The sequence below is a fragment of the Oncorhynchus gorbuscha genome, linkage group LG19 (genome assembly GCF_021184085.1).
Source record: "Oncorhynchus gorbuscha isolate QuinsamMale2020 ecotype Even-year linkage group LG19, OgorEven_v1.0, whole genome shotgun sequence".
NCBI classification, from domain to species: domain Eukaryota; kingdom Metazoa; phylum Chordata; class Actinopteri; order Salmoniformes; family Salmonidae; genus Oncorhynchus; species Oncorhynchus gorbuscha.
Genome location: NC_060191.1, coordinates 37,645,337 through 37,668,401, shown reverse-complemented (window position 1 = coordinate 37,668,401; position 23,065 = coordinate 37,645,337). Strand labels below are relative to the sequence as shown.

The window sequence follows — 23,065 nt, the reverse complement described above, 5'->3', positions numbered from 1 at the left end:
AAAACTATAGGAGTCAAATGTTTAAAAAATCCTTTTATGGTCATTCATGGATATAAACCCCAGAAACATCCCAACCCGATTTGGAAAAAAGGAGGTCGATGGAAACACCTCAATTATTTTGCTCGGAAAGGAATGGTAAAGAATGGAAAATATAGAAAAACAATTTACAAAGAGATTCATTGTAATGCTAAAGTTATGAGCTAAAACTGTATGGTCGTTAGCTTTACAAACATGACTTGTTCTTTATATTCACTAATAATGAATCCCTAAGCAAAGCTGAGCAGAAATGCCTTGTCAAACAGCTGCGTTGGACTGGGCTCAAACACAGGTGCCCCATTACAGCAATATCTCCAGTTTCACCAGTATAAAACCTGGAAGACAGGAATGGGAGGACAGCGAAGCGAGGCACACGCTAGCCAACTTCACCAAGGCCCTAAACCACATCAAAGGCTAGGTGAGGTTAAGTGCTGAGAGAATGATGTTTTACTTGAAGCTTATGGGTCATCAACAAATTAGGGAGAATGACCTAATACAGGTCATGGGAACGGGCCAAGCTAGGACTTAGAGAGAGCTAGGTTCTGTAACAGCTCCTCCTGGGTTCTGAAAGGAACTACAGGTACACTGGTACTTTGCTCAGTGGTCATCCCTTATATGGAGTGTCTGAACCACCTGAGGAGGCAGTCTCCCTTCCCCCTCTGTTTGTGTAGCAGCACTTTGGCACTGCACCGCTCGTCTGACCCGCACCTGTAGCTCAACCTGGCCTGGCCCAGAGAAGTGAGTCATTATGGGCCAGGACTGGGAGGCTGGGAGTTGGGATACACTGCCAGAAAGAGAGAGAGAGGGGAGGGCCTTGGCGTAGGCTAGGACACACAGTAAATGACCATGCTACCGCTGGGACGAGCCGTCTGGGTCTGGACTGTGGGTTCCTGTCTTGCTGGGGGAGGAGGTATTTGTGTCTGCTCAGGACAGGTGTTGTTCACAATGTTTTCTTGTATGGGTCAAAGAGGTCACAGTTCAGGTTATTTTGCCTCCTTTTTAAGTGTTTTATGAGGGATATTAGTCAATGTAAAAACTGTAGTCCAATTAGCATTCACTTATAACCTTTCAAATACTGCCATAAAAATGCTCCAAGGTTGGGGAATATTAGCTATGGTAAATTGCTGTTAGTTAGCCAGTAGATCATATGAATCTGAACGTGAAGTTTCACCTTGGAGGAAGCAAGTCCTTTATGTTTAGGTCCTCCAGGTGCAGGACATTTAGTGCAGCCTGGGTCTCTGTCTCAGTGCACTCAATCCCTCTGCCAGTTGTCCAGACCAGACCTCCTCACACACACAAACACATGTTCCCCAGATAGGAGTATTATTCCAATTACAAACAGGAAGCTCTGCTCCATGTACAACAGATTGCCCCTTCACACATGGAAGCAACAGCTACCAAAATACTATCAATCAGTCTAGTGGCTCTGTAAAGGACCAAGAATGGTGTGTGTGTTGTTTATCTTCATGGAGGATGAGTGTGTATACGTCTGCATGATGGCCTTCATGTTTGCAGGGTTTTTCTCCAGCCTTGTCCAAGGCAAATCAGCAGATCAAGATTATGAAGAGATTGAACGATTGGAAATAACTCCCCACATTACATAGCAGACTTTGGTTTATGACCCTTAAACGGGGTGTGCCAACTCTTTGTTAGTTTTAAAATGACATTTCTTTAGTGAGATTACCAAGTGTGATTGACAGGTGTGAAAACGGAAATGACAGTATAATGATCACTTCAGTGGTCAATGGCCCTGTCACATCTTAGCCCATAGGGGATTGCAAAGGGAGGGAAAATTAAGTATTTATCTTGTGTTAACAAAGACTTGATTCATACACAGCAACTGTTCATCTACAATGCTCCTGCTTGCCACTCAAAAGAGGAGAAGCCCTCTCTGACTCCCGGGACGATTAAAACCGATGGAGGAATTTAGAGAAGGACCTCTTACACAAACATTTGCAGGGAACTTGCGTACTTAAAGAGGCCACAGGGGACACCAAAAACTAGGACCATCAGCCCTTGTGGAATGTTGACAGATTGCCTTGAAAATGTTGAGCACTTTCTCACTTCTAGGGAAAAAAATCTGAAAAAATAAAAAACCTGACCCTTACCTCTCTGATTTGGAAACTTGGATTAAAGCTTTATAGCAGATATTTAAATTGGGTTTTGAGGGGAAAATCAAGCATTATAGAGTCATACTCTCTCTCCATGCGAGACAACATGCTCTGTTCGAGTGACTTTCACCAATTGGATATTAAAAGAGTGTAGGGCACAGCAGTGGTATGTAGATACAGCTGTACAATACTTAGAATGGGCCTTACACTGTTAGGCAAACCAGGTTGCTGAGAGAAATATAGTGCTCTTGCTTGTGGTGTTGGGTAAGTGCAACTAATGTGCTATTTTGCTATGAGGTCATGTCCTGAATAGCGCTGAGTGATAGGCCTAACCATTACACTACCCTACAAGTCAGTAGTGTAAAGTTGTCAGAGCTATGTGTCGCAGCTAAAAATGAATACCACACCAGAGAACTTGCAATACATACAGTACATAAACTAAAATGTGGTTTGCCATATTATGGCAGGCCAACTAATGCCAGTTGCAAACAGGTCATTTACACCTATTAGATTCCGCTACTATGGAGTTAAAATCTGAGCTAAAGGGACTGAAATCTCATTGTGGGAGATTATGTCCACCCTCAAAAAAAATATACCAGTGTAACCCTTTCGATTAGATTGGTTTCCACATGCCATGAGGTCATTTTGGCAGGAGATTTGGGGGTTCCCATTAGTTAAACATTGTCCATCATCTGGGCCATTACTGTACCTATGCCAGTTGGCCAAGAAAAACAATGTCAGGAATTGGTCACAATGGGTTTTGAGGGTACGTACCGGTCTGACCGATAACCTTATCTTATTCCTAAAGTGTAAACAACTAGGACATGGGTTAATCATTCAAATAAAGTCAGGGTGTTTTATTTTTGATGTGGAAAGTTTTCGTGGCAAATTCCATGCTATGTTCATGGATGTACCCACACGATATCCATTCTAAACACATTACTTTGTCACCACCAGTCCATTGGGAGCAAGGCATTCAACATCGACACCCTGTTAATCACAACAAGCAAGAACCTAACACAATATGATATCTGATCATTTGCTGCCATGACAAGTATAATATTACTCATCACAACAACCTATGCTTTCAGCACATAGTGTAGTCAAAGTAAGAAAGGCTGGGTGTCTAAGTGAAGGGCCTGTCTGTACTCACCTGCAGGTGGGCTCGCGTGGACAGTGTACTGGCCCTTCTGGGTGTGGAAGCTCTTGACACTTGTGGTCTGGGTGTCATGTAGGTCTGACTGTGAGGCTGATTGGAGCTTCTTCCTCTCTGTCTCGATGTGTTTCATCAGGATGGTGGTCATCTTGTCGCCTCGACCGCCACGGGCCAATGCCTTCTTTAGTAGCAGTAACTGGGCCTCCTGCAGACTGAACGGAGACACAACACACAGTCAACAGACACTCAACAGACTGGGTCTCCTTCAGTTTGGACAGGGGCGACTACAGACAGTCAACAGACTGGGCCTCCTTCAGACTGGGCAGGTGAGACAACAGACAGAATGTCAACAAGTACGGTAACTAAGAGTGTGTATAGTATAACTCATTGCCATGCGTCTGTTACTACTGACAGCAATTTAGAACACTAGATTGACAGCTAGATAAACTCCCTGGCCTAAAGATTTACTCACTGTATTGTTTACACGGGGGTACAGATACACTATTGTAGTGTGTTATGCAAGCAACTATAGCTAGTTAATTCAATTAGAGACTTATTTGATCAGCACCAACTCTCCTACAGCATCTGCCAAGAAATGAAAGAAAACCCATGACATGTTCATCCATGTTTTTTTATACACAGTTATCAGTTTATCAGCTTGTTGGGGCAGACACACTGACTAGGCCGGGGACTTATCGGCCAGACTCCATGTCTTTCTCAAGCCCTAAGGTCTTCTTGGCCCAGGGTTGTTTGGCAATTCACGGTTTCCATGGCAAATGGATAAAACATGGGAAAAAAGGGGCAGGAGCTTAGCCAATGTTGTAAGCAGGGTCTGGATTACTTTTTTGATATTGCCCAAGTAAACCTTCTAGCATGTATTTACAGTGCATTCGAGTGTACCTGCGGCGCTCTCAATAGAGTACACACACCCACCTTATTTCCACTCAATCATACAGTAATACCATTTTAGTACGCCTTGTAAAGCCAGCAACCTAGATGTTTGTATTTGTATTTCTCTGCAGTTGTTTTTCTAACACACCCCAAAAGTCTGCTCAGACTTCATATTTTTCACACTGGATGAGTGGGCCTCCAGTGAGCCATGAGAGCAATGTGTCTGACGTACTGTAGACTATAACACAAACATAAAACATTCACCTTAAACATTCACCTTAAATAGTGTTTTACTGCACTAAAGCAGGGGATGGATGTTTGAAAGATAGTTTTAGGTAATGGAAAGCCTGTGTAAAAGAAGAGCAATATCAAATTAGTCATTATTAAAAATGATATATTTGGCTCACTCTCTACTAGTGTTGGGCTGTATCTAGATGTTTATATCGTCATACCGTCCTTCTCACATCCCGGGATTTACGGTATTTGCGGTTTAGTACACAAGGGGGCACTAAAAGCACAAAATGTGTCTATTACCAGAATGCTAACAAAATTAGCACACGTAATAGCGATAGAGGCTGCTAGCTAAATATGCTAACGAGCGCATACGAAAATAAACTAATTGCAAAGACAGGAAATCCAGCTCATAAAGTTATACATACATTGGTAGTAGCTACCAAATGTCATGTTTTGTTGAGTTTGGACATTTTGAAGCAAATGTGAAAGAGAGACATTGTGCAAAGGAACAAAGTTTTGACGCATGCTTGTTTGAAGGAACAACACTTGCTCTGGAGCAGCATGTGTACAAGCTGTGTCTGTGTGGAGTCTGGAGTCGCTACCGGCCTGCTCTGCTCAGAGAATAGGGGGAGGAGCAGACTGAGGGGCCAAGAAGGAGAGAAAAAACCCTCAAGGAAATCAATATAGCAGTGGCAGTTATACCGATAACTCCGACAAAGGGCTTTGACTTCTCAAACACGGCAGAAAGCTAACACTATTTCATCGCCTGTCTCCATACTAATTTAGCCACTTACTTAGCTAACTAGCAAGTTAAACCAAATACACAGCTATCTCAACTGATCTGGGGAACTTCACTAAACCTCAATTGTAAAATAATGTGACAGGTGAAATGAAGAATGCGATCTGCTTCATCTCCTAACATATTGCACAAGTTGACTGCAGGTATTTACTTAAAAAGTAGCTACAAATATTAAAATGTATTGAAAAACATCTAAGGAATAGTTTACACATACGTGTTATTCAACCACATCATCCAAACTGCACGTGGGTGATTGTAAGATGAACGAGGTCCACACTCCAGGGTGGCGGTAATGTACCTTGACGTTGGTTACCAAACACCATATCAAATTCACACAAGAAGAATAAATGAGGAAAGATGAATCAAAGAAAACTACCTAAAAACAAACCATGTTTCCCCTTCTATCTGTAGATTAGTTGTCGGAGTTGAGGACAAATGATTTTTTGTGACTAAAAATGGGTTCGAATTCTACAAAGGACCATATGCATTTCAGGTAAAATAACAACCCAATATTAATCTCCCAGGACAAATTAGCTAGCAACAGCAAGCTAGCTAAATGTCCATGAATGTTTCATGTGTGTTTTGACCTGTGCTCAAATTAATATAGTTGGTTCAGAGTTGGTTTTGGTATTTAAAACTGCGTGTCATGAACGCATCTGGTAGACATAAACAAAATCAACATGCGCACTATGGCTCAAGCACGGAGCTGGTTTGGTTCGCCATGTATGAATCTCTCAGTAGTTGAGAGACACTTGAACCTCGAAGTTTGATATGTTTTGGTGATAGCATCATTTTGATATTCCCCAGCTGAACATGTAGTCCTGACCTGCACTTGACTGACAATAACTTGTGGGGGGGGCAGACCTTGAAACTAACATCCAACATCAAACAGATTCAGGGGAGGTACATAGTGGGAGTAGGGATAAGGCCAGTGTTCTTCATTACAGTGAGGAGTGTGGTGAATGCAAAATCAAACAAATGGGAGGCCAGTTCATTCAAGCTTGAGAAATCAGCATTGGGATGACAGACCTCAGTCTGTTACAGGCTCCACCATACCAAGACAGTACTGTACATAAACCTCCCATAGTCCTTAATAAGGACTGCCAAAATCCCCATGTTCTAATGCGATCACTGTTTACTTAACAACAGCAAGCTAGCTAAATGTCCATGAATGTTTCATGTGTGTTTTGACCTGTGCTCAAATTAATATAGTTGGTTCAGAGTTGGTTTTGGTATTTCAAACTGCGTGTCACCACTGTGGAAAACCTCTAGGAATGAGCTTTACATCTAGATAGGATGTGGTTCAATTATGTTGAAAGATCTTTTTGTAAAGTCTAATCTCTCAACACATAGATCAACAATGGGGTGAAATGCATGTTGACATTTAGTGTGTCACTAATCCATGAGGTGGAAGTCAGCCTACTGTGCCGGCTGCAATGTGCTGGCATTTCAATAGTCTATTGTGTGTATGCTGTTTATCTATGCTGTTTATCTAGGATCGACCCTCTTCCTTCCCCGGCTGAAGTCAGTGCACTGCAACCAGGTCAACACTGCAAGATGGCACTCCTAGATTACCGCACTGCTTTCATACATACAGCTCCGTTCTGCCTAGTTGAACAGTCCGTGCGATGCCGTTCCCAGATTACAGCACTGTTTTTTCAGACAGACAGCAGTTCTGCCTCGTTTCAGATGCCTATGTCATTCTGTGGAATTCTGAGTGCACTGTGCCTGCAGACAGAGTGATCTTACAGAGTCTACCTGTGGCTGAGCCACTAGTACAGAACTGCATGGGTGTGTTAGGAGTATTTACCTACATTACATACTACATTTACTTTCTTATGGATACCCGTTGAGTACCATGGATCTAGTGAATCTGTAACCCAAGATATTTGCTTAGTTACAGTTTAGCATTAGCATCGTTGAACGCAAAACAATGAGAATATTTGGAATAGGACCCCTTTTAGCGTGTTCCAAAAAGGTTGCCTAAATCAACTCCGAGTAACTTGAAACCAAGCAGGAGCAACTTGCTACCAAAAGAGGTTTAAAAGCTTTGGACAGGGAATTAGTTTTACCTAAAAAAATTATGAAACTATTTGGACACGTCGCTAAAATTCTATCTAATATCCTGATCCCTGGGTGTTGTTGCTGGGCAGAATGATTAAAAGCCAAGAGAATAGAGATAAGGAAAAGTCAAACTATGAAGAGGCACTGGGGTCATACATTAAGAACAAATAGAGCTTACGTCTAACTGTCTCAGAACCAGACTAAACCCAGACGTGTGTGTGTGTGTGTGTGTGTGTGTGTGTGTGTGTGTGTGTGTGTGTGTGTGTGTGTGTGTGTGTGTGTGTGTGTGTGTGTGTGTGTGTGTGTGTGTGTGTGTGTGTGTGTGTGTGTGTGTGTGTGTGTGTGTGTGTGTGATGACAGGGAGCCGGCCTGGTGGTCTGAGGCATTCCACTTAGACTGGACAGAAAACAGCAGAGATGGATGGTCAATGGTTGAACCTATTCCATCAATCTGACCTACAGCACCACAGTCTAGCAGATTGCCTGTAATCCTATAGAATGGCCTTAGTAATGCATACATACTAGATGTCGACCGCTTAATTGGAATGACTGATTAATTAGGGCTGATTTCATGTTTTCATAACAATCCGAAATCTGTATTTTTGGGAGCCAAATTCGTCGATTTGATTTTTTATACCTTTATTTTATTTTTTGGGAGCCGATGTGCCGATTTATTTTATTTGATATATTATATTATATAATTCTTTATTTAACTAGGCAAGTCAGTTAAGAACACATTCTTATTTTCAATGGCGGCCTAAGAACGGTGGGTTAACTGCCTTGTTCAGGAGCAGGACGACAGATTTTCACCTTGTCGGCTCGGGGGATCCAATCTTGCAACCTTACAGTTAACTAGTCTCATTGCACTCCACGAGGAGCCTACCTGTTACGCGAATGCAGTAAGCCAAGGTAAGTTGTTAGCTAGCATTAAACTTATCTTATAAAAAACAATCAATCATAATCACTAGTTATAACTACACATGGTTGATGATATTACTAGTTTGTCTAGCGTTGCATATAATCGATGCAATGCTGGGGGATTATTTAACAAAAGCGCATTTGCGAAAAAAGCACAATCGTTGGACGACTGTACCTAACCATAAACACCAATGCCAATAATATCTTAAAATCAATACACAGAAGTATATATTTTTAAACCTGCATATTTAGCTAAAAGAAATCCAGGTTAGCAGGCAATATTAACCAGGTGAAATTGTGTCATTTCTCTTGCGTTCATTGCACGCAGAGTCAGGGTATATGCAACAGTTTGGGCAGCCTGGTTAATTGCGAACTAATTTGCCAGAATTTTACGTAATTATGACATAAGGTTGTGCAATGTAACAAGAATATTTAGACTTAGGGATGCCACCCGTTAGATAAAATACTGAACGGTTACGTATTCCACTGAAATTATAAACGTTTTGTTTTCGAAATTATAGTTTCTGGATTCGACCATATTAATGACCAAAGGCTCATATTTCTGTGTGTTATTATGTTATAATTAAGTCTATTATTTGATAGAGCAGTCTGACTGAGCGATGGTAGGCAGCAGCAGGCTCGTAGGCATTTATTCAAACAGCACTTTCGTGCGTTTTGCCAGCAGCTCTTCGCAAGCACAGCGCTGTTTATGACTTCAAGCCTATCAGCCTAATGGCTGGTGTAACCGATGTGAAATGGCTAGCTAGTTAGCTGGGTGTGCGCTAACAGCGTTTCAAACGTCACTCGCTCTGAGACTTGGAGTAGTTATTCCCCTTGCTCTGCAAGGGTCGTGGCTTTTTAGGAGCATTGGGTAACGCTGCTTCGAGTGTGGCTGTTGTCGATGTGTTCCTGGTTCGAGCCCAGGTAGGAGCGAGGAGAGGGACGGAAGCTATACTGTTACACTGGCAATACAATAGTGCCTATAAGAACATCCAATAGTCAAAGGTATATGTAATACAAATGGTATAGAGAGAAATAGTCCTATAAATACTACATTAACTACAACCTAAAACCTCTTACCTTGGAAATTTGAAGTCTCATGTTAAAAGGAACCACCAACTTTCATATGTTCTCATGTTCTGAGCAAGGAACTCAAACGTTAGCTTTTTTACATGGCACATATTGCACTTTTACTTCTCCAACACTTTGTTTTTGCATTATTTAAACCAAATTGAACATGTTTCATTATTTATTTGAGGCTAAATTGATTTTTATTGATGTATTATATTAAGTTAAAATAAGTGTTCATTCAGTATTTTTGTAATTGTCATTATAACAAATAAAATAATTAATTAATTAATCGGCCGATTAATCGGCATCGGCTTTTTTGGGGGCCTCCAATAATCGGTATCGGCGTTGAAAAATCATAATCGGTCGACCTCTAATACATGTATTTTACTAGGCAAGTCAGTTAAGAACAAAGTCTTATTTTCAATGACGGCCTAGGAACAGTGGGTTAACTGCCTGTTCAGGGGGAGAACAACAGATTTGTACCTTGTCAGCTCAGGGATTTGAACTTGCAGCCTTTTGGTTACTAGTCCAACACTCTAACCACTAGACTACCCTAGTGGTTCACAGTAAACACAAACATGCTCCCATTCCATGGTTTGACTCAAAGCAGTGGATTAACGCCCCACATAGGTCGTGCCCCAAACGTCACCCTATACCCTATGTAGTGCACTACTGTTTACCAGGGGGTGTCAAAAGTAGTGCAATACATGTGGAATATGGTGCCATTTGGGACACAACCATAGAGGTGTGATTAGTTTAAATCCAACATACTCAGGAATGAGACGAGAAGCAGAGCCAAAGACGAGAGAAGACGCTCCATCCTTTCCAAGATGCATTAAATCACTCCTGGGTTTAACTTCTCCACGGTGTGTTTTTTAATCTGAAGAAGACATGATTTCATTGTACACAGACACAAACACAAGGCTCACATCAAAGAAAGCTCCCTTAAATCCTTTGAAAGATTGCTTTGTTTGTAGTGATGCATGTGACATAGGGTGGTGATGCTCTACCTTTGGCTGCAACAGCAAGTTGGTTTGCCACGACAATACAAGACACGAAATCAAGTAGTAATCAAGAAGAGATTTGTTATGTTGTAAAAGTCAATAGCCTTGGTATAAAAAAACAATGTTGAGGTCGCCACTGAAACAATACAATTTCACTATACATATCATCAGAAACGATTATGGTAATTCGGTCCAAATTCCCACAGAGTTGGAGGCCTCAGGCCAGTGGATATCTATTTTGCAGACAGTGTTTTTGCTGCTTTTGTGAATGAGTAGCAGTGGATGCTGGGGGTTGTAAAGGGAAACTCTGTTTTCCTCATTAGTCCTAATTGGAGACATACAGTACCAGTTTGGACACACCTACTCATTCAAGTGATTTAGTTTATTTTTACTATTTTCTACATTGTATAATGATAGGGAATAAATTCAAACTATGAAATAACATATGGAAACATTTAGTAAGCAAAAAAGTGTGAAACAAATCTAAATGTTTTTTATATTTGAGATTCTTCAAAGTAGCCACCCTTTGACTTGATGCCAACTTTTGCACGCGCTTGGCATTCTCTCAACCAGCTTCATGAGGTAGTCACCTGGAATGCATTTCAATTAACAGGTGTGCCTTGTTAAAAGTTAATTTGTGGAATGTCTTTCCTTCTTAATGCATTTGAGGCAATCAGTGTTGTGTTGTGAAAAGGTAAGGGTGGTAAAAGATCAAGTCCATATTAGGGCAAGAACAGCTCAAATAAGCTAAGAGAAAAGACAGTCCATCATTGCTTTAAGACATGAAGGTCAGTCAATGCAGGAACATTTCAAGAACTTGAAAGTTTCTTCAAATGCAGTCGCAAAAGCCATCAAGCGCTATGATGAAACTGGCTTTCATGAGGGCCACCACAGGAAAGGAAGACCCAGAGTTACCTCTGCTGCAGAGGATAAGTTCAATTAGAGATAACTGCACCTCAGACCGCAGCCCAAATAAATGCTTCAGAGTTCAAGTAACAGACACATCTCAACATCAACTGTTCAGAGGAGGTTGTGTGAATCAGGCATTCATGGTTGAATTTCTGCAAAGAAACCATTAGTAAATGACACCAATAATAAGAGAAGACTTGCTTGGGCCAAGAAACACGATCAATGGACATTAGACTGGTGGAAATCTGTCCTTAGTCTGAGTCCAAATTTGAGATTTTTGGTTCCAATCGCAGTGTCTTTGTGAGATGCAGAGTAGGTGAACGGATGATCTCTGCATGTGTGGTTCCCAATGTGAAGCATGGAGGAGGTGGTATGATGGTGCTTTTCTGGTGACACAGTCAGTGATTTATTTAGAATTCAAGGCACACTAAACCAGCATGGCTACCACAGCATTCTGAAGCGATATGCCACACAGACAGAAGCGATCTGGTTTGCACTTAGTGGGACAATCAATTATTTTCAACAGGAAAATGACCCAAAACACACCTCCAGGTTGTATAAGGGCTATTTGACCAAGGAGAGTGATGGAGTGCTGCATCAGATGACCTGGCCTCCACAATCCCCTGACCTCAACCAAATTGAGATGGTTTGGGATGAGTTGGACCGCAGAGTGAAGGAAAAGCAGCCAACAAATGCTCTGCATTTGTGGGAAACTCCTTCAAGACTGTTGGAAAACAGCTGGTTGAGAGAATGCCAAGCGTGTGCAAAGCTGTCATCAAGGCAAAGGGTGGCTCCTTTTGAAGAATCTCAAACATAACATATATTTTGATTTGTTTAACACTACATGATTCCATATGTGTTAGTTCATAGTTTTGATGTCTTCACTATTATTATACAATGTAGAAAATAGTAAAAATAAAGAAAAAACCCTGGAATGAGTAGGTGTGTCCAAACGTTTGACTGGTACTGGAGCCTATAAACAGCTAGACAATGATCCTCAAATATATAAAAACCTGACTTCAAGTGACTGGCCTCAGTACAGTAATTGAATCACTACACAAGGCAATATGGTGTGAAATAACTCAAATTGCAGTATTGTATACATTAAATAACATGGGAATTTATATATTTTTAACCAACTTCAACAATGCTACAAGACGACTGACGAGGCACATGAACCCAAAGTGGGTCGTGACACGTCAGTGTAAATTACTTTTGAGAGTTAGAATATTAGAATACACAAGGAGTCATTTCGGACATTTGGTTGTGCCAGTCACAGACAGTCACTCTAATTAGCGTTGTAAGCTAACAATGTTTATTTAGAATGTTAAGTTAGTCCTAGCCATAGATTTTGTTAGTCACTTTCACTCATATCATATTAACATGGCATAAATGTGTACAATTTGAATTGCAGGAAATTAGCATTAAATATGCAAAGATTTCTTTCTGCCCCATGGAAAAATCTGTAGAATTTCATGGAACTTGCTTTAAAACTGCAATATTGTCTCTACTTCCCATCGCAAAATGCTGGCAAGAGGGGCCGCTAAAAAAAAAGTGGCATGTTTTCATGAGCATGGGTCCCAGGAAAACAGATTTTTTTTCAATTGGGTCCCAGGCTGAAAAAGTTGAAGAACCCCTGAACTATTATATGAATAACGAACATTAAAGTTTCCAACAGCAGTCACCCACCAATGACTTTCTAATTTTGGCAAAAGACTTATGGAGACTAAAAGCTTTATTTTTCATTTCACAGGCAATCCTACTGCATGCCTTCAAGGGCTGTTTGGTGTCTTTCCATCACTCGTTTTGACCTTTGTCTGCATAATTAACGGTTTTGAAAATAAAATACTAGGACCAGTTGTAGAAACCAAATCTCTTTACTATGAACAAGAATGCACGCACACACACGCGCACACACACACACACACACACACACACACACACACACACACACACACACACACACACACACACACACACACACACACACACACACACACACACACACACACACACACACACACACACACACACACACACACACCTGCTCCATTTGCAGTACAGTTTTAGTTCCACTATGATTTACAGTAGATTTTATTTGGAGAACAGTTCCACCTGCTGACTATCATGGGTAACTACACCTGTTAATTGTAATGGAAGGCTGCTTTCCCATTCTGCAAACTTAAGGGTTACCTTTCTATCAGTTGAGGCTACAAAATATTGTCACCACTGGATTAAGTGTGGGCTTTTTATTTGTTAACTAAAGTTTCAATTAGCTGCCAAAATAAATATTTATGATGAATAAAATGTGATCTGGTCGACAGCACAAAGCGATAAGTCGTCATATTTTTCTCAACTTATATTTCATATTATAAACTGGGTGGTTCCAGCCCTGAATGCTGATTGGCTGACAGCTGTGGTATATGAGACCGTATACAATGGCTATGACATTTATTTTTACTGCTCTAATTACTTTAGTAACCAGTTTATAATAGCAATATGGCACCTCAGGGGTTTGTGGTATATAGCCAATATACCGCGGCTTAGGCTGTATCCAGGCACTCCGATGTGTCGAGAGTAAGAACAGCCCTTATCCGTGGTAGATTGGCCATATACCACACCCCCTCGTGCCTTATTGCTTAACTGTACTCTATATAAACCCCTGGGCTGGCACTGAGCCAACCCTCTCAATCATTTGGAAAGGTGCCACTCTTTAACTGATCGCTGCGTGCACCTGCCCACCCGTCCAACGTCACTACTCTGGACGTTTCTGTGAATACGTGGACAACTACAAATACATAGGTGTCTGGTTAGACTGTAAACTCTCCTTCCAGACTCACATTAAACATCTCCAATCCAAAGTTAAATGAATTGGCTTTGTATTTCGCAAAAGAAGCATCCTTCACTCATGCTGCCAAACATACCCTCGTAAAACTGACCATCCTACCGATCCTCGACTTCGGCGATGTCATTTACAAAATAGCCTCCAAAATACCCTACTCAATAAATTGGATGCAGTCTATCACAGTGCCATCCGTTTTGTCACCAAAGCCCCATATACTACCCACCATTGCGACCTGTACGCTCTCGTTGGCTGGCCCCCGCTTCATACTCGTCACCAAACCCACTGGCTCCAGGTCATCTACAAGACCCTGCTAGGTAAAGTCCCCCCTTATTTCAGCTCGCTGGTCACCATAGCAGCACCCACCTGTAGCATGCGCTCCAGCAGTTATACAGTATCTCTCTGGTCACCCCCAAAACCAATTCTTCCTTTGGCCGCCTCTCCTTCCAGTTCTCTGCTGCCAATGACTGGAACGAACTACAAAAATCTCTGAAACTGGAAAAACTTATCTCCCTCACTAGCTTTAAGCACCAGCTGTCAGAGCAGCTCACGGATTACTGCACCTGGACATAGCCCATCTATAATTTTGCCCAAACAACTACCTCTCCCCCTACTGTATTTATTTATTTATTTTGCTCCTTTGCACCCCATTACTTCTATCTCTACCTTGCACATTATTCCACTGCAAATCTACCATTCCAGTGTGTTACTTGCTATATTGTATTTACTTCGCCACCATATACTTTTTTTGCCTTTACCTCCCTTATCTCACCTCATTTGCTCACATTGTATATAGACTTATTTTTCTACTGTATAATTGACTGTATGTTTGTTTTACTCCATGTGTAACTCTGTGTTGTTGTATGTGTTGAACTGCTTTGCTTTATCTTGGCCAGGTCGCAATTGTAAATGAGAACTTGTTCTCAACTTGCCTACCTGGTTAAATAAAGTTTAAATTTAAAAAAAAAAGAAATTGGAAAGGTGCCCTGATTCTAACACCTGCGCTGCATCAGGTGGACCACACTTAGCGCCACAGACACACTGCACCTGTGGCCCACATGCTGGGCTAACCCAGGCCTTTGACTGGAGACTGGCACTTCAAAGCCAGCAAACTGAGAGGAGCAGGAAATGGAGGAGTAGAGAAGGGACTAAATGGCACAAGCTGGTGATGCAGTAAATCAAGGCAGTGCACAGTAAAGAGAAGTCAGAAACTCACGTAAGAGGTTGCCAGCGCACAGCGTAATATTTATTGGTCTCTGGGTTGGTGGTGCTGGCTGGTGTCCCCGCTGTCTTCCATGCAGCTGTGGTCTCTGTGGAAACTGGGGTGGTGGTGGTGGGGATGACGGTGGTTGGTGGGAGGGTGATGGTTGGTGAGAGGCTAGTGGTAGGTGGGAGGGTGATGCTTAGTCCTGAGGTGGTGGTGCTGACCATGGGGCTGGTGGGGCACAGTAAGGCCCAGGGAATGCCTACGAGGCCATAGGTCACGCTTGCAAACTCACAGCGGGCCCCGTAGAAGCCCGTTCTGCATTCACAGATGTTGGGCTGCCTGCACACGGCTCCGTTGTGGCAGCGTGGAAGGCACCTTGCTTCAAGTGAGGGGAGAGAGAGGAGGAGAATGTTCATTAAACCAGAATAGTGGACTGTGTTTGAGAGAGCAGAAACTCAAGCGTAAGAGGATAACTGGTTTGACCAGCACAACCTCAGCACAATCTCAATAAAAACTCAGTAGGACAAACAGCTTAATGTGCATTGTAACTTAACAAGGAAAACAGCCAATGGTGAATGTCAAGATTTCACTCCCCTGAAATAAACTAAGAAATGAAAAGGGGAGAGGAGGGAGAGAGCCATGGTCCTGGATACAGGGAGGGGGCATTCATGCATACACAATGCAAAGTTTATGGGCTCCGTGCTCCTCCAGGCCCCCAACCCTGGCCCCTAGCTCTTGATTTCTCCCATCATCCCTGGCTGGGCGTCATTGTGCCAGGGCCGAACCCCCTGGAGGGCTCCAATAATGGCCCATTGGCCACAGACAACAACAGCGTATCCCAAACCCAGCAGCTTACCACAAATCTCCTGGCCGCCTCCATGAATAGCGATGGGCACCGCTTACTGACATTGTTTCGGGAGTTGTGCACGGAAACACTTTTTCTCCATGGATTTCTTCACATGAAGGCTAGCACAATGTGCTCAAACAGAAGTGAGACTCAAAGTGCACAGTGGACTGAATCTAACGAAGGGCTCTATTCAAATCAGATCGGCATCCGCATAGTGGTGGTTTTGACGGTGGAACTGCGTAAGGGCTGTCAAATGCACAAGCGGCTGCTGGTGTTATACCTAATGCTGACATTGCTATTGGCTGCACTGAGTCGCATTAAAAGAAATCCCATGCAGTCTTGTTTACAAGATGGAACACTGGAATGTGAGATGTATCTGCACCTCCATTAGGATGATAGAAACTCTAATTATTTAGTTTCATGATTTTCAATTTGAGACTCATATTTCTATATAGACTAGGCCTACACTTTCTCGTTCTGAACAGGTAACGCTAGTGAGACAGGGGTTGTTTCAGAACAATGGTCAGAAGAGCAGCTGCTCACCGATTTGACAGCTCCAACGCAGTTCCACCTCCGACAATGACAAAACATCAGCTATGTGGGTGTAGGCTATCGCCGGTGAACGCTTGATCTGATTGAAATGCAAGCAGATTAAGGCCTAGATTCAGAGTTTTCTTCTCAGTGTGGCTATTATCTTGCATCACTAAACCTCAGAAGGGGAAAGGAAGTATGGGTGTTTATTTTTGTGTGTGCTTGCGCCTGTGTGTGTGCGTGCATGAATGAACGTGTGTGACTGTGTGAGATCCACAGTGAGTCTGGGCTTCCTGACAGAGTGCAGAGCTGTGTTTTGCAGAAATGCTGAGCCAGGTTGTTTTGACATGACACTGGCCCTTTAAATCCTCTGGGTCAAGTGGTTGGATCAAGTAAAGGTGTTCAAATCCCTGTAAAGAAGGCTTATGAAGGTGTAAATTATAATGATAACACCACAGAGATGTTGGCGACGAACATGAATAGGAGCTCTTCCTTTCTTCAAAGGTCCTGACCTCTTCTCAGTGTACAGCATAGTGTGTAGACAAAGCAGGGCCTGTATTCATAAACCGTCTCAGAGTTACATTACTGATCTAGAATCAGTTCTGCCTTTTAGATCCTGATTATATGGATAGGGGGGTATCTACATCATAGATCAGCTAAAGGCTTGCTGGTCCAGGGTCAAATCCAGGTTTGGCCACCATCACAGACCACTATGGCTGTGTTTACACAGGCAGCCCAATTCTGGGGGGTTTTCTCCCACTAATTGGTCTTTTGACCAATCACATCAGATCTTTTTCAGAGCTGATGTGATTGGTCAAAAGACCAATTAGTGAAAAAAAATATCAGAATTGGTCTGCCTGTGTCAATGCAGCCTAAGACAGGCTCTCTAAGACCAGAGGTGCTCAACACACATGACATATTCACTTTTATAACCTATCGAAACACATCGATACCGGACACTTTTTGCTACACCCTGTAAGCCTACAGGTGTCCTATTTTACATTTGATCAATCTGTTGTTGCAGAGAATTTTCCAGTGGGAAATTTAAATTGTAGTGTATTTGAGGTCAAATGTAAGATATTATATCTGTAAACTGTGTAGGTCTTGACCGGCATTCATATTTGCCATCCACACCTCCACCATAATCAGAAAATGATGATACAAAGACATCTGGAGCGGGTATGATTTCAGACTGAGTGAAATGGGAGGAAACACAGATTGGACTGGGTACTGCTCATGTTGGATGGGACATTACAACTTCCAGCTGGGTGGAGAGAACATTCCATTGTCAAAGAGAGCCTGATTGATGGTCTCTCGCTCCTTATTAAACCAACTATTAACAGCTTGCCGTCTATATACAGTACTGGGAATTGACCATTCACAAGTACCATGATAGGGACTGTCATCATGGGCGCCATAAAGCCCAAAAATCTGAGGGGGCACAAAGTAAATGAGGGTGGCTGGGGGGTGGTATGGAGGGGGGCTAGGCCTGAAATGTCTTTTTTTTAAAGAATCCAAAAAATATGCTTCTCTTCATCTCTGATCAAATCTGGATAAAATAATGAATGGTAGTCAGTATATTTAGTTATTGCTTGCGTTTCTAAAGTCTACCAACCTTGCCAGCAGGCATGCAAGCTAAGATGGTGATAGACAAGCTAGCTACTCTAACTTGATTGACAGCCTGGTACACAGCTGCCTGATTGACAGCTTGGTAGCTAGTTATGAGGTTGGGAGATAGGCTCCAAATCTCGGCTAGCGAAAGCCAACTTCATAAACTTGCTAGGTGGCTAGTAGTATTATACAGGGACACGTGCCCCCGTGCCCCCTATGGGCATGACACCTCTGGCTGTCATGGTGGTATAAGGACAGCCATCCCTACTGTATAAGGTGGCTTCTTGCAAGAAAGAAAACTGAATCATGCATCAAATTTAATTTGTCACATGCGCCGAATACATCAGGCGCAGACCTTACTGTGAAATGCTTACTTAGAAGCGTTTAACCAACAATGCAGTTCAAGGAATAGAGTTAAGAAAATATTTACTAAATAAACTAAAGGACTTGGCTATTCATGATATTCCATGATATGGTATGACAAGATCTTTATATCACATTTCCACAACAATGTGGAACAACATTACACATAATGGAAGGGCTGACTGTCCTGCTATGGAGAAAGGTCAGTAAAAGATGAAAAACTTACGTTTGGTGCATTTCTGAGTCTTGGGTGAAACGGTCCATCCGTGGCAGCACCTGTTTCCACATACATTAGGCCTGTAGAGAGCATGGGAGACAGACAGCATGTTAAAGATAGCTGAGTCTACAGGAATCTGAGCAGGATGAGATCATTGCAGCAGTCAGGGGTGGACTGGGACCAAAAATTGCCCTGGCATTTCTAACATTTGACCATTTTTCCCTTGAGGCTCCCACACGGGCTCTTTTTTCCCCTCAAGGGCACCACAACAGCCCATGTTGTTCCTTAAGGCTACCATTATTAGCCAGATAACAATAGTTTTGCACAAAAAAATCCAAGTTAGACAGGCCTACTAGGCTAAAAATGGACCAGCCCATCTGGCATTTGCCGAAATGCCAATGGCAAGTCCGCCCTTGGCAAAAGTTATCACAGTACATAGTTTAGGCTGTCATAAATTAAGATTATCTTAAAGACAGGAACCCCACATACTCAAAAATCACAGACACTACCTCTTTATAACAGTTCAAGGTCATGAATACAAAATAAATCACTTAATTTGATCACAAAAGGATCTAAACACGGTCCTATTTGCACAACTCCCTGGATATTCATAAAAAACTACTTGGGCCCCCAGAAATGTACTGTTGCTTCAGTGTGAAACAATGAATACCTCCTTGTCTTTACACTTGCCTTTGGACGTAATAGATTCAGGGTGTTTAAAACAGGAGCTATGAATATGAATGAGGGGCCATGGTGTGGTTGCCCTGGGTGAGAAGGGTATCTGTCCGTCCCGTGCACAATGGATGACAGATATTGTGTTCCCACACTGGTCTGACCATATGTCTGTCTCTGGACCAGCCGCTTGGCCACTCTCTTTCACAGATTGGGTAAACAAAACCGGATTAAGGGTCCTCCACAGCGTCTCGTTTCTGGGGCACCCGCCTGTTTATCCAGGGGGCTTCTGGGAGAAGAGGCAATTAGCACGCCAACACAAGCAAGGGTGACGACTCCCACTTCAAAGTGACAGCTCAGCGCGACCCACGCCACCGAGCTCCCCTTATACCGCCTTTGTGGGATTTGCTAATTAGTTACAGTTTTCTGGCTTTATTGTGTGTTTGCAAATAGTGGGCCAGGAGCCTCTTCCAACAGGGACTGACTGGGGGTCTGCAAAGGAGCAGAGGTAGGGCCCCTATTCAAACCCAGCAGTGAACTGACCCAGAGGAAGGTGAGCCTGTCTGGGAGACTGGGAATAACCTTTAACCCCAGGCAAAGTTGGAGGCTAATTCAGCAGATGTCACTGCCAAAACAGACTTTACCAGACCATTGTTGCGCCGGAATTACTCAAACATCACCGCTAAATTGCTGATCTTTCAGTTTGGACACCATCATGAAGGATTTTTTAATTGACCAGCAATATCCGATCTCAACAAACTATTTGCAAACTTCCTAACCAAACCCAAACACCTAAACAGGACTGTGGTAGGCATAGCATCTCTGACTCACCCTTCAGTGCAGGTGTTGAACTGAACACCACCCGGGTTCTTCCAACTATGAAGACGGGTGTTAGTCAGAAACCACTGAGACGAGGGGGGGGTGCTTTCATTCCAAATAGGGAGTCGTCAGCGGTGGTGATTACGGAAAATGACTGCCTGTTTTGTCTCTAGTCGGGTCTTGATGCAGTGCTGACACTGCTCTAATAAAGTAGAATCATCCCCAGGCCCTGTGCTTACAGAACTAAGTGGGACCTGTCGTCTGGGCGGAGGAGCCACCCCCATTAAGAGCCTGCATACTCACACTGCTCCCGTCCACTGCCACAGGCCATCCATCTTTCGATCTGGACCGTTTTCGTACGGTGACTGAGCACTGATTCTGAAGTGCCTGACTCGTAGACTTGGGCTTTCTATCCTGTCACCGTCGAGGAGTTATTCTAAAAGGCTCAGACTGAATGATGACTCCTTAGTTCTCGTGTCTCTCTGCTCTGGAGCGGGACTCATGTTGTCGAACACGAGAGAGTCCGAGAGCTTCTGTATTGCGGCATGTGCTGTGTTAGTGCCTATAGGCTGCCGTACAGTATGAGCACCTCATAACACTGCAATGTTTCAGAGGAGCTCTGTGGCTGTGAATAAAAAAGACTCACACAAAGAGAGCCTTAGTTACAGTCACACACTATAGGCTCACTGCAGCTCCGCCAAGTCAATCCATGCTCTTGTTCTAGCAGAGTTCAGGAATTTCTTCCCACATCCCTCCACTTCACCCCCTTAGAGCAGATCAATAATATATCTGACCCTCTTTTAAATGACGTGGGCTGCTAAAGATCCTCATCAAAGAGGCTTTGAAGCAATGCCAGTTTCTGGGGAGGGTCTGTCGCTCTGTTCAATCCCCTAAGCCTGGGTTGAACTGCTGAACCGCCACTCTGTGGCCGGCTAGCGTGACTAACCTGAACGCAAACTCCCCTCGTCCACCCTCCAGTGACTGTGAAAGTTCTCCCATTTACCCCCTCGGGCCCAGCCTGCACCCTCACCCCAGAGCGGAACAACGACAGTGTTTATTTTGGACATTCATTCAGGCTCCTTCTGTGCATTGGGGCTAAATAGAGCAGAGTGGGACTGTCGTGGCCCACAAAGAGAAATGGCCTGTTGGTGATACTAGTACACACAACTAATTTACCTCAATTAGTGAAATGTTTTTTCACTACATGAAAACATGAGTTGAGGCATTCAAATCATCCAAATTAGGCGGTCTGGAAAAAGGGAAGTAAATGATTCATCCTATTCATTGCTTAGAGAGCTTGCACACGGTTCTACGCTCATGACCAGAAGACCAGAAGATGATAAATGTGTTGAGTCTCTAATTTGGCCAAAGTTCAGAAAGTGGCAAACTCCATTAAATGTTTGTTGTGCATGAAGTGCCATTTCTCAGCAAGGTGTGATTTGACTTTGGGTCCATTTATCACTTGTTGTCATGCACTTGAAACAAATGTGCAGTTAGGTCACCGTATACATTGATAACTCTTGCGTCAAATAGAAGAATTTCACACATTCCAAGAGGGACTAGTGCAAGCATACATACCTGTGTACATTTTTGGGATGTAAAAACATTCACCGTGGATAGCTTTAAATAGGCTACCGATCAGGAAGAGAGTAAAAAGTACTTCAAAGCATTCTGTTCTGTAGTATGGTTTTCCATAGGACAATAAGTGACAAGCTATTAGACATAATAATAAACCCCCAAATGTTTACTGTCTTAATCAAAATGTTCATGAAGCTATCAAATGACACGGAAACATGGACTGATTATGTATACTATAGGCTGCATTATGTAGCTATTGTAAACCACCTGCTTTTGACTTTTGGGGTCCGGAGTTGAAGGTTGTTTTACCATTTTTAAATCACACATGTATCACTAGGCTACTCACCCGTTTAACTGTAGTGTCACATTAGTTGCGTATTTCCAGTGTTTCTTTCCATTAAAATGGAACTGTTTCTGTTTTAATGTGGGTTTTGAAGTCGTTGGCATCCTCCGCTGAGTGTGATAAACGTGATAATTAACGGTCGTATGGTGGTACCTGCTCGCAGTTCTCCGCTGCGTCTCGTGCACTCTTTTATGGGTTGAACGCCTCACTAGTGTCCCATATAATTTCGAAAATGTAAGAAAGAAAATAAATGCCACCCCAAGAACGAATAAGTTAGCATATCTCCTGCTTGACATCTTTAGAGGTCTCTTCTGCGTTACACATCGACCCTATAAAAAAATCCAAGAGCAACGGAATTTCCAGGAAATGTTTAAAACAAAAATAAAATGTTGATACTAAAAAATCGAACACATTTTATGCAATGAGTCAGCCAAAACAAAATCATGTGAAATTAGAGCTCATACGTCTTCGTTTTGCCTGTTTTTGCAAATGCAATTAATAGGCTAGATGCTCTCCTTCTCAAATAGAAAATAAACTGGTTTAAAGTTCGGTTTAAAAACTTTGAGCCAATTGGATAGGAGTTGTAAGATATAAGAACAGCACAGCCAATCAGATATGTGTCGGACCCGTGCATAGAAATGGAAATAGAGGGGTGACCACTTCAGCCTACAGAAGAGTCTGCCTGTATCTAGGCTACCAGCATCCTCGAGGCAGGACGTTTGACAATAATACAATTTGCAACAGCACACTTAAATAATTCCGATAAGATTCAATAAGCAATTTATTTATTTATTTTAGTCATTTAGCAGACTCTCTTACCCAGAGCGATTTACAGGAGCAATT

The 23,065-nt window shown here is 42.7% G+C and overlaps 1 protein-coding gene across 1 annotated transcript; it reads right to left on the bottom strand.

The window, feature by feature from the left end:
- Nucleotides 1-336: 336 nt before the first annotated feature.
- Nucleotides 337-22,730, bottom strand: LOC124004884. Its single transcript, XM_046313707.1, has 5 exons — nt 22,226-22,730; nt 18,820-18,890; nt 15,251-15,620; nt 3,301-3,515; nt 337-371 (listed from the first exon to the last, which is right to left on the bottom strand). The coding sequence occupies exons 1-5, from the start codon at nt 22,516-22,518 to the stop codon at nt 337-339; spliced, it is 984 nt and encodes a 327-aa protein (XP_046169663.1). The 5' UTR covers nt 22,519-22,730.
- Between the last annotated feature and the right edge of the window lie 335 nt (nt 22,731-23,065).